This window comes from Peromyscus leucopus, chromosome 23 (genome assembly GCF_004664715.2).
Source record: "Peromyscus leucopus breed LL Stock chromosome 23, UCI_PerLeu_2.1, whole genome shotgun sequence".
Classification (NCBI taxonomy): domain Eukaryota; kingdom Metazoa; phylum Chordata; class Mammalia; order Rodentia; family Cricetidae; genus Peromyscus; species Peromyscus leucopus.
Genome location: NC_051082.1, coordinates 1,669,081 through 1,681,426, shown reverse-complemented (window position 1 = coordinate 1,681,426; position 12,346 = coordinate 1,669,081). Strand labels below are relative to the sequence as shown.

The 12,346-nt window shown below is 45.7% G+C and overlaps 1 protein-coding gene across 3 annotated transcripts in view; it reads right to left on the bottom strand.

Annotated features, from left to right (window-relative positions):
• The window catches only part of Pitpnb (phosphatidylinositol transfer protein beta), a 51,680-nt gene extending 39,629 nt beyond the window's left edge, over positions 1-12,051 (bottom strand). Inside the window, exons 1-3 of one of the 3 annotated variants that reach the window (XM_028859116.2) lie at positions 11,947-12,051; positions 8,905-8,935; positions 5,967-6,112 (exon numbers count right to left, since the gene is read on the bottom strand). In XM_028859116.2, coding sequence (XP_028714949.1) covers positions 5,967-6,112; positions 8,905-8,935; positions 11,947-11,966 — 197 coding nt within the window. In that variant the 5' untranslated portion in view covers positions 11,967-12,051. The remainder of the gene's footprint in view (positions 1-5,966; positions 6,113-8,904; positions 8,936-11,946) is intronic. The other 2 variants (XM_028859115.2, XM_037198596.1) reach the window with 2 other exon arrangements.
• Between the last annotated feature and the right edge of the window lie 295 nt (positions 12,052-12,346).

Here is a 12,346-nt window from a genome sequence, read left to right as displayed (position 1 = left end):
TAGAACACTGAAAGCCCCCATCCCCACCCCATCAACTGTTGCTGATGTTAAACTTTAAACTGGTAGAAAGGAAGGTGCTTTCCTTCATTTAAACATCCCAGGAGCACCATAAGGCAAGTACTGTTTCATCATCTCAGATAGCTAGTAATTAAAATATTAAATCACATAAGCCAAAACTACATCATGCCCCCAACTTCAAGCACTTTATGTCATTAAATAAATTTCAAACTTATTTATTCAGTAAGACAGAGAACAAACTTCTTCAGTAAGCAAACTTGGGAGCCAGGAAGGACTTCTGACTGGACTAAGGGTAAGCAGTGGGTAAAAGCTATTCCTCAGCTCAATGCCAGAGGCGAAACAAAGCAGATGTTAGAAGCCTCACACCAACCAGAAAGCTGTGCGGCATGAGGAGGGAGGAGCCCAAAATGCCAGGCCCAAAGGACACGACAGGTACACAGTTGGGGAGTTTCACTATTCGGACAAATGACATCACAGGAAAAAAATATACTTTGAGTACTGAGGCATGTGACAATCCTAGAACAGACAAAAAGAGCTTCCCATGTGCCTTCATGTCCTGCAAAGACAACAATGAATGACGGCCCACTCTGAGCATTTCTTCTTTCCAAATGGTACGATGACTCGCACCAACATCAGAAAATATCAAGTCAGGATAACTGAAAAAAAAAGTTGTCTTAAAGTCAAAGGCAGGTTGGGGAGATAACTCGGTCAAGGAGATTCTTGCCATATAAGTACGAGAACCCAAGTTCCACCCCAGAACCCATGTAAAAAGCCAAGCATGAATGAAGGGTCCCCAAGGCTTGCTGGTCAGCCAGTATAACCTAATGGGCAAGCTCTAAGTGCATACCTCAGAAAACAGGGTGGGGACTGGCAAGATGTCTCAGTGGGTAAAGGTACTTGCCACCAAGCCTGACGACCTGAGTTTGATCCTTAGGGAGAGATTGGATTCCCACAACTGTCCTCTAACTTCCCAAGTGTGCCAAAGCACATATGCACACTCATGAGCATGTGAACATGCATGTATAAGTTCACCTACACATACAATGCACACACCCAAAGAACATCCAGTGTAAACAACACACAGATGTGAACTAGAACCAACAGTCCTTGTGCAATGTGAGGTCCAACATAGCATAACGTAATACCTATGCATAATTGGGGTATGCGTCATCTCAGAGTATGACAAATACCCGTCAATGGTTCAGCCAGTCAACTTGGCAACCCCCTGGAGATTACATCAGAAACAGCTTTATCCTACGTGGCCCAAGAGTGGAAAAACTCTAACTTCCATAAGCCAGGATGAAACCTGCTGACTCCCCAGTGTGCACACTCAAGGCCAGAGGATGCTAAGTGCCCGTCCTATGGCCCTCAGCTCATTACTTTGAGGCAGTCTCCCACCAGACCTTGAGCTATACTGGATGCTGCAGGCCCTGTAATCCTCCCACCTCTGTCCACCAGTGCTGGGGTTACAAGGTGCACAGAGCCACATTCAGTTGTTATGCACGTGCTGGGGATTTGAACTCAGATCCTCATTCTTGCTCAGCAAGCACTATGGCCCATTGAGTCATCACCCCACACCCACTTCTAATATTTCTCCATCCTAACCTCAACTGTCTCCTATCAGAGTTCCAAAAGACTGCTTCTACCGTTTTAAGTTCCTTTTTTAAAAACTTAAGTTATAAAATTTCCATCTTTGAGCTGGTTGCTCCAAACTTACTATAGTTTTGTACCTAGCATGAAAACATTCACTGGTAATCTGTCTTCATGTGCCTAAGTAAATAACTAAACCTGGGGAAATGTGCACCTGGAAGAAAACAGCTTTTAAGAAGAGAAATCTTCATTAGTAGACATTTTTCACATTCTTAACAAGACAACCAGAAGCATGGCTATCATTTTTCCTCTGTTATCTATCTTAAATAATCTCTTAATTTTCCTCTATCACGTTGATTAATGAAAATCACTTTTTCTCCTCTCTCCTCCCCTAAGCACTTAGAGATGGTGACACCTTCTGATGTTCTTAGCAGGCCTCACCTCAGGGTACCCTGTCTAGATCTGGGCTGGTTAAGTGGAGAGTTCCCATAGCACAAAGCCTGAGAGCATGAAGGTTCTCTCAGAGGGCATGCCCTTGTCATGCACTTTAAGAATATTCACCTGGGGATCAAAGTCAGTGGCAGTGTTTTAGTCTACTGTGTAGAAAGAAGGCTGTACTAAGATCTGATCATAATGGAACAATGGTTATAAACCATTTGTTCCCAGGCAGGGCAGCTGAAAAACATCATCAGATTCCCCAGAGCTGGAGCTGAAGTCACATGCCACTGTGAGCTGCCTGACATGGGTGCTGGGAACTGAACTCAAGTCCTCTGCAAGAACAGTACCTGTTCTTACCACTGAGCAGTCTCTCCAGCCCAGGGTAGGCAACTCGGTCACAGAAGAGGCAAACCAAGAGACTTACATGGTTCAAATGACTGTAACTACCTTGCTGGGGGCTTGGACAATGAACCAACGGGCAATCCCAGCACAGCCAGCACAGGGCAGGGGCGGAGTACGCTACAGGAGAGGGGGCAGCAGGACAGGGAGGCCTGAGCCATGGCAGTTCCTAGCATGGCTAACTGCAGTGACCAAAGGAAGACTATGACAAGACAGGGTTGCCAGTGAGGTGTGGGCAGCAGGAGACTAGGTGGGCTGCCCACTGACAGGCTGGAGCATAAAGTTCATTTTTTTGTGTCTACAGAAGCCACTGGAAGCTTTGAGAAGGAGAACAACACAGCCTGGGTCAAGTTTTAAGATTACTCTGGCTGTGTGTGGAAAATTAAACCAAGCTGCAGAGTGGCAGAATGAATGGCGACAAAACCAATCCCAAATGGACAAAGACCTAGTGGTGCAGGGTGGCATGTGCCAGTGACTTGGGTGAGCACAAACAAAACCAGAAAACCAGAAGTTCACTTAAAATAACAATAACAATAAACTGCTTAGGCCTCAAAAGGCACTCCCAAGAAAATAAGAAATTTAGCCTACAGAATAGGGGAAGACCTGAAAATCACCTCTCTGACACAGCACACAGAAGTCCTGTACAATAAAGAAGGCTAGGCATGGCAATGCACCTCACAGTTCTAACACTCAAGGAGGCTCAGGCAGGAGGATCACAAGTATGAGTCTGAGCTACACAAGGAGACTGACAAAAAAAGGGCAAAATATCTGACCAGTATTTCTTCTTCATACTCAAGTGGCTATAATCAAGAAGCCAAGGAGTCTAGACTTTGTTTACTGTGGGTCAAGTAAAACACCGAATTTCACAAATTTCATAAAATAAGGTGTTGGTGGTCTCAGCCAAATCTTTAATTCTACTTATGCTAAGTGGGTACAGGGCACACAACTTGGCTTAACTAAAGAATTAAATGCTCTGCATACAAACAAGGAGAGTGGGTACCACCATCTAAAATGCTAACACAATGCCCTCGAGGAACCCAACTCTGAAGAGCCTGTACTGACATCAACCTTTCCTGGAATCAAGGCCTTACTTGATGCTAAGTGATCTGTGTCCTTCTGTAATGTGGTGTAATGTGGTTATCTGGTGGCTTATCAGCAGTCAGTGTGACAGTAATGAATCTGAGTCTTTCTTGCTCCCAGACAGCAGCAGCAATGGCCTGTTTGGTCTCTGGAGGTAGAGAGGCTTCTGGCATCGCTCATGAAGTTCCATCACTGCTGCCCTCTGTCCTGTCTCCTTTTATGCCTTGCTGTATTTCTATCCAGGTACCATTTCTGGATGGGGTTGAAGGGCCTGATAGGAGTGGGCACTAAGTCAAGCAGCCTCACCATCCCACTAGTCCCCTTCTGCTCCTTCTCAGGGGACCTGCGCTCACTGGATTCTCAACCGTGTTCCTCAAGCCTGGGACTTCATACTCAGAGCAAGAGAGAAATTAAGTCAGAGTAACAAGTCTCTGTCACTTACTGACCACGGCAAGTGTGTATTCCCATGTCTTCTTACGCAAAACTCATAACCTGCCTATGTTTCAGGACTGGTACACAGAAAAGACGTTGTGGAATGACTCTGAATGACCCCTTCAGTAGTAAAGATGCTGCTCCAAGAGACCAGAACACAGGAAGGCTGCCTCTAGAGACCCGTACTACCAAGCCTGAAAGTTCTACATGCCCAAATCAGCTCTTGAGCAATAGTATCACTTGCAGTGACCATATTTATAGCTCGCTTCAACTAAGAGTCATTATTTATGGCTGGAGAGTTACCTAAATCAGATGTTTCAAAAATGGTATTTAATAGCCTTTTTTCCAATAAAAGTGAAATCACCCCTATCTCAGCAGGAAGTGACGAACATTACTAACATTTTAATGACTTTCTAGGCTTTTTATCTGATTAGGTTTTAACAACACAGAACACTATATGAATACCTAGTGGCCCAGTAATAGACCTTTTCTACATAACCAGGAGCTGTTTTTCTAACATCTGAACCTTTAGGTTTCAAACAAAAGATATTACATATTTATTTCAAGAGGTGTCCTGGTTGGTTTTCTGTCAACTTGACACAATCTAGTCATCTGGGAAGAACTTTTGAGAAAAGGCCTCCTCCAGATTGCCTGCAGGCAAGTCTGTAAGGATGTCTTCTTAATTAATGATGGGGGGGCACAGGCTGGTGAGTGGTACTCCTCCATGGTCTCTGCCTCAGTTTCCTGCCTTGGCTTGCCTCAATGATACACTGTTCCTTGTAAACTAAATGAACCCTTTCCTCGCCTAGTTGTTTTTGGTCATGGTGTTTTGTCACGGCAATGGAACAAGCTAATGTTTTCACACTGGAATAGTAATCTATAAAGGGACGTCACAGACTTTACACATAAACCCTCTGGCTTATTATAGCACTCCCAGAAAAGTCCAGTGTTTTCAATAAGGAACTCTAGCTGCTTGTAGAAATGAACTAATAGATGATAAAAATTATAGTGAAAGAGAAGCTGCAGATACGGCTCAGTGGCTGAGAGCACCTGCTGTAACTACAAAAACCATACTAAACTATCAATTACCTAACATGTGCGAATCTTCATTCCTTACCCTGTAGGGAACAGGTAAATTAACTATGCTGGGCCCACACCATGGAATTTCACTTGGCTTTACAAAGAATCACACAGAGCCCAGGGCTGCTCAGTTGGTGAAGTTCTTGTCCTGCAACCTGACTTTAATCTCCAAAACCACGTGAGCGTACCGGGGGCACAGTGACCCATACCCACAATCCCAGTGCCAGTCAGTCTGGTATAACTGGTGAGTTCCAGGTCAATACATGCCCTACCTCAGAAGAGACCATCATGCTGAGCACATTACTGAGCTGTACTCTGGCCTCCCCCACAAACACTGGCACACACACTTGAGTAAGAACCTACACACCCACACACATTTAAAAAAAAAAAAAAAAAAAAAAAAAAAGACTCCTATAGATATCACATGAAAACATGGATGAACTAGGACCTGGAAGGATAAACTTTTAAGTATTTCAAGTGTTTCTCTTCTTAAGGATATTGATGGCAAGGAGTGAGGATGAATTATGTATTTTTACTTTATGTGTATGAGTGGTTTGCCTGCATGTATGTATGTATGTGCCTGGTCCCTATGGTGCTGGATCTCCTGGAACTAGAGTGGTGGATGGCTGTGAGACACCATGTGAGTTCTGGGAACCAAAGCCGGGTCCTCTACAAGAGCAGCCAGTGCTCCTGACCGCTAACCATCTCTCTCCAGGTTGAGGATGAAGGTTTAATTTTATAGTCCTCCCTACTGTTTGAACTTCTGTTACAAGCAGATGTATCACCTTTATAATTTAGTATAAAACATGAGGGGGCCCACAATAAACTGAAGCACAACACACGGTCACTGCATATCATAGCTCAGCAGGCCTGCTTGTAAGGAGGCTGCCAGGTAGGTACTGCAGGTCACAGGTGCAAACCCCACTTGCCTCTTCAGGTGGTAAATTTTGTGTGTGTACTGCCCCTTCTCTCCATCCTTCTCATAGGGCTCATTCTTCAAGACTTCAATTCCTTCTCCGCCACCAGTTTCATTCTTACTGGCTTCTGCAACAGAGTAAAGCTGTCCAACCTGATACTGAAATTCCAGAGAGCAGAGTTTTACTAAGTCAATAAGAGCAGCAGAACTTTGCTATGCTAAAACGTTAATAAAGATGATACAGAAAAGTCTAAGCAAACCATTCAGCATGTGCTCTCCATGAAAACAGAACTCAAGTGACAAATGTCGGATGATCACATGATTGTTCACAAATAGAAGTTCCTAATATTTTACTTCTATAACAACATGTATCAGGAAAATGTCAGCACTTAGTTCAGCTTCTGAACCATGAACTTGTACCTCGTGGAACATTTTTACTTCTCTTACACCTCAGGAGTGTAACCTTAAGGCTGAGCAACCAGCTAGCTCTCTGAGGAATGAAGAGTATTGTGTGGTAGGAAAAGCCTCAGGACCTTATAGCACAGCTTTGGGGTCTTTTCCATGACTGATGAAGCAAGTGACAATTTGGCCCTTGCTCAGCTGAAAAAGACACAGTATTGGGTACCCAAGATCAGGACTTTTCAACAAAATCCTCCAATAAGCACAAACGTTCTGGAAACATAAGCATGTGAGCATAGGCATGAAAGGCTGGTGAGTACGAGGTCATTCCTATCTCACGGTGAACCAGGGCTCTCAGGGCTAGGGCAGTTCTCATGCGTCAGCAGTATTGGACTGTGCACTAACAGTCACCATAAGGGGCAAAACTGAGGCTCTTATGGTCTCACTTGTTCCAGGGACTAATGCCAATCTCTTCAAATTTGATTAAGACAGCTTGAAGCAGCATTTTTCTTCTTTATGAGCTTATTTTCAAAGAAAAGGCATAAAATTTTACCTCTAAGAACTCATAATTCAAAGCTAAAATTATATTTGAGAGAATAAAAGCATCATCAAAAGCTCAGGAAATACTCATGGAAACACTCACGGGGAATGCAACATTGTGCTGGCTAACTTAATAACCCTCACCCCTACCCTGCATGACTCAATTCGATTTGGAGGGGTCTGAAAGGCTGGAACTAAAAAAAGTGCTCCCAAGGAAGTATCTACTTAAGGCTTTGGACTGAGCAGGGCGTGCTGGGCCACACCTTTAATCCCAGCACTCAGGAGGCAGAGACAGGCCAGCCTAGTTTACAAAGACTTTCAGGACAGCCAGGGCCGCTACACAGAGAAACCTTGTCTCAAAATCCAAAACAAACAAACAAACAAAAGAATCTGGATGGCCGGGAAGGCTGTTCCCTCTGTTTTCCAACATGTTTCTTGGGTTAGTCTAATGCTAATGTCATAGTCCTTAAAAGTCCTTTCAAAATTTTCTTTCAACATGTCAGATTTCTAAACAGGATTAAAATGTCTTTAAAATAGAGGACAAATTTGGTCTAACAAAATCTATGAAGAAACTAAATGGCTAGACTCCCCAAAAGATTAATGAATTGGTAACTTGAAGCATGCTACTAGGTTGTCTCTTGGGTGTTATTTGAAAAACAACTCAGGGTCAGATGTAGTAGCCCACACCTTTAACCCCAGCATTCAGGAGACACAGACAGTTGGATCTCTGCATTTGAGGCCAGCCTGGTCTACAGAGTGAGCTCCAGGACAGGCAGGGCTACACAGAGAAACTCTGTCTTGAAAAAACAAAAATGAGTAACTCAAGACTCAGGGAAGGGGGGCATGCTTGTTAAATCTGAGTATAATAACAAGCTGAAAAGATCTGGGGTGACAATATCAAGACTCCAGATTTTAACAAGTTGTTTCAATCAGCTACTCCCCCTCCCCCGAAAATAAACCCAACAAAAATAAATGTCAAGTCCCTCCTCTGAGCTCAATTAATCAATTGTACAAACACAGAGCTGGGCCTGGTGCGCCCAGTGTTCTGAGCACTGTGGTGAAAGCCCTGCCCTGCTCAGTCACCACGCAGCTGCACTCAGGTCCACACAGGAGAAAGCCACCGCTTTTCCTCAGTTCTGCTTTTCCTGCCTTCTGTCATCTGTCACTTCTTAGCTTATCGGTTTGTTTTGTTCAACTTCCAACTCTCTGCTCAGGATCTACTGTCAGCTGGGGAACTACTGTGAGCACGTTCAGAAGGACCCAGGGGGTTACCCTGGCTCCACAAGCCAACTTCTCAGACAGCCTCTCTGCTTTGTCTTCCCTGTCCACCGTCTCCATCATAATCTCACTTTGAGCTGACGGTAAGATCACATGTGGAACACCATTTCAGTGCTCAGCAGCAGCTACAGCGCATGTAGCGACAAGGCCAGCTGTGTAAAGTCATGAGGTCACATCATATTAGCACAAATGGATGTGCTGGGAATGTTTAACTCTGTGACCTGCTAAAGTGGAACAGAAGGTCTTGGGGGTGGTGAGGTTGGCAGGCAGAGCTACCACCAGAAAAGCTCCAGAGTTACCACAGGCAGGACAGAGAAGGCTTAACTCACACACGTTACAGAAAAGCAAGTTCTGCGGAAAGACCAATGTCAGTAGTAAAGGAGGCCACCTTGAGGCTGGAACCTCATTTTTCTGGGACAACGCTGAAACAATTTCTACACTGGTTAAACTATTTTCTACAGATTCTTCCAAATGAGACAATATAACAGAAATTTATTTACAATTATCTGTAACACATGATTCATTTTGTCACAAGAACTGGATGGAAAGGCAAATGAAGGCAGACTGTTTGCCTAGCAGCACGTGTGAGGCCCTGGGTCCAAATCCCAGGACCGCACCAAGAAGGAAGACAAAAGCAAATGCATATTACCAAAACAGCATAGATCAACATATCAGTAGATCATACCAATGGAATGCGCAGAAACAAAAAAAAAAAAAAAAAAAAAACAACTTACCTCCTGAACAGAACACGGCAAAACCACACGACTAAAAAGAAAAAGAAAAATATACACATTACATATTGATATGGCTTTAAAACACAGATCTCTAGACTCAATGTAACTTTAATAATTTTTCTTCTTCTTCTTCTTTTTTTTTTTTTTTCGAGACAGGGCTTCTCTATGTAGTCCTGGAACTCATGCTATAGACCAGGCTGACCTCAAACAGAGATCCACCTGCTTCTGCCTCCGAGTGCTGGGATTAAAGGCGTGCGCCATCACAGCTTGTCTTGGAACTTTAAATCTAGTGACACCGTAAACAAGAATGCTATTTACAGGAGAGGGTGTTTATAAGCCTAGGACCCTAAGGTCTCAGCTACAAGACTAAGACTGCCACTGTTGACGTTGGAGGGCTACCCGCCTCACTGCCACAGGACCCAAGATGCAGAGGTGTGATTCCTGTTAGGGTAAGCAAGCGTTGACAAAGCTCATCCTCTGTAGAGTCTCTGGTCAGGACAATCTCATGAAATTTTTAGTATACTTGCATTCATCATTTATGTGCTATACATTTTAAAGGTTTACTTTTATGTGTACGAGAGAGCACCCACAAAAGACAGAAGAGGGCATGGGATCACCTGGCACTACAGGTACAGGAGGTCACAAGCCACCCAACACAGGTCTTCTGAAAGAGCAGTCAGTGCTCTTAGCCACAGAGCTCTCGATAACCCTGTGCCTATTTTATTTCTGATACTTCTCTCAGAATACAAACATGCCTTGAAGTCCACGAATGAATGTTTCCAGAAAAGTACCTCTACAACCTAATTATTCAAGTTTAGTGAGACAAAAGTAAGTACAGATGCCCATGGAGGCCAGAATGTGAGTGAGGAGGATGTGAGCGGGGGGTAAGGGAGGTCTGAAGGAGGGATTGGGAGCTCCAAGAGGACCCTCGCCCCAAGTCTGATGTTTCTAGGGCCCTGGACAGTGGTTGTGCTTGGCAAACACACGCAAGCAAACACACACACACAAAACTTAAAATAATAAAAACAAATCTTAGAGGATTTGCAAAATGCATAGTGTATAAATTCCCACTCTGGACTAATCTGCCCGCAGACTACTCACCTAACTGTCAAATAGGGCTACTCAACAGTTAATTCTCATTTTGAAAACAAGTAACTAATATATTAAAAACAACTAAACACCTCATGTTTAATCCGGGCTGCAACTCTCGTTAGGTGGTCTGGAACAAGTCAATTTCTATCTGTCTCAGAGTCTCCTTCTGTCTTTTTTTTTTTTTTTTTTTTTTTTTTTTTTTTTCGAGACAGGTTCCTCTGCGTAGCTTTGCGCCTTTCCTGAGCTCACTTGTAGCCAGGCTGCCTCGAACTCACAAAGATCCGCCTGCCTCTGCCTCCCGAGTGCTGGAATTAAAGGCGTGCGCCACCACGGCCCGGCTCCTTCTGTCTTAATATCTGCCATTAGAATAATAAATGAGGCAATGCTTCACTGAATTTACATTGAAGATACATTGAAATTACTTGGAAGAAAGTTTTCACACAGGCTCAAAGTTCAGTGCTATGAATATGTTTTAAATGCCAATCTTTGCTCTGCGCAGAATGCAAAAGCATGCCTCTTTTCAGGTTCCCCATCACTAACAAGAAGTAGTGATTTTTTTTCAGGCCAGAGATGGCTCCGCAGGCAAAGGCATTTGCCTCCAAGTATGACCTGAATTCCAGCTGCAGGACCCTAATGGGAGGACAGAACTGACCCTTCAAGTTGTCCTCTGATCTCGAAAAGCATGCTGTGGCACCTGCCTGTACACACGTACACGTGTGTGTAACACACACACACACACACACACACACACACACACACACTCACACACACACGTAAATTTAAATTTTTTCCAAAAAGTAATCTGTCATCAATTCATTAGCAAATGTTTGCTGAGGGGCTGAGAGATGGCTGGATGACTAAGAGGACCTGCTGCTCTTTCAGAGTACCTGAGTTCAGTTTACAGCACCCACATAGTGGCTCATTACCCCCTCTCCATGCCCTCTTCTTACCTCCAAGAGCACTGCTGAGTATCTTCTAAGTGCTAAAGACTGTTTCTAAGAGCTGGAGGTATCAGAGGAAGGACAGCGTGCAATGCGGAGAGAACATGGTCAAAGACAAACAATACAAACTCCACGAGAAGGTGAGCTACTGATTGGCAGAAAAAGCAACCAAGGCAGCAGAAGGAAAAGGAAACAGACCTGCCCTAAGTTAAGCCTGTTTGCAGAGCAACACGGGGTCTTGCGATGCTGAGATGGGCAAGAGAAAATTTAGATATAAGCAGAAAAAATAATCTGGGCAGTGTTAAGTAGAGGTACTGTGTTAGTGGTTTTTTTTTTTTTTTTTTTTTTTTTTTTACACCGTTGAAATTAACACAGACAAGCTGTCTACATAGCTAAATTAGGGTCTGTTTAAAAAAAAAAAACAATCTGAAATTGGGGTGGGGGAGAAGAGCGACAACAAAATGGGTCACACTTGAAACCCCTAATTGCACCAGGAGCACTGATTCAGGTGTGACAGCCGGAACAGTCCCTGCCACCACAGTTTCCTGTCATGTTCACGGCTCTAAGGAGTGGGGAAGCACAACTTTTCAACGAAATAAATCACGGGGCCAGCCCGATGCACCTGGGGATGTCTTCATTTGCCACACCATGTGTTTAAGGCAGCATCGCACCCCCCGGGAATGCAGGTGGGGCCGGTGTCGCCTCATCTGAAGAGGTGCGGGGCCAGAGATCGATGGCAGGGCGATGTTCTAGGGGTCAGGTCCACCGAGCCCGCAGGGGTTCTGGCATGAACTTCCGGGCGACCCCTCGCCGGGCACTCCCGGTTCCCACGGGAGCTCCGGCCGCGCCGCCGAGCCTGGGGCGGGCTACGGAGGGCGGCGTCTCCGCACAGGGCCTCGGGGCTCCGGTAAGGGGCTCGCAGCGTCCCGGAAGCGCCCCCCACACTGAGCCAACCGACCCTCCCCAGCTCGCGTCCCGGAGCCTCACAGCAGCCCACCGACCCACTCACAATTCCTTAATCAGCACCATCTTCCGGGAACCCCCTCACAGCTGCCGCCGCCGCCGCCGCCACCGCCGGGCCTCTCAGGACGCATGCGCAGCCCGGCCTCCCAATGGTCCGAGCCCCGGTCGCGCAGGCGCGTCCGCACCCTTCCGCCGCGGGCCATTGCGTCAGCGCGCCTGGGGGCTAGCTCCGCCCAGGCCACGCCCCACCCTCGGCGCACGGGCCCTCCACGGCGGCTGCGCGGCCCGTTGGCGCGCACGTGCGGCTGGGTCGGCGCCTGCGCACACTCGGCGAGCGCTGAGGCTGCGTTGGTGTCCGACGTCCTCCCGCCAGCCTCAGTACCCCAAAAGGCTGCTTTCGAGTGAGTTCTCGAGTCCGGGGCCCTAGGCGGCGTTGTGCTGTGGCT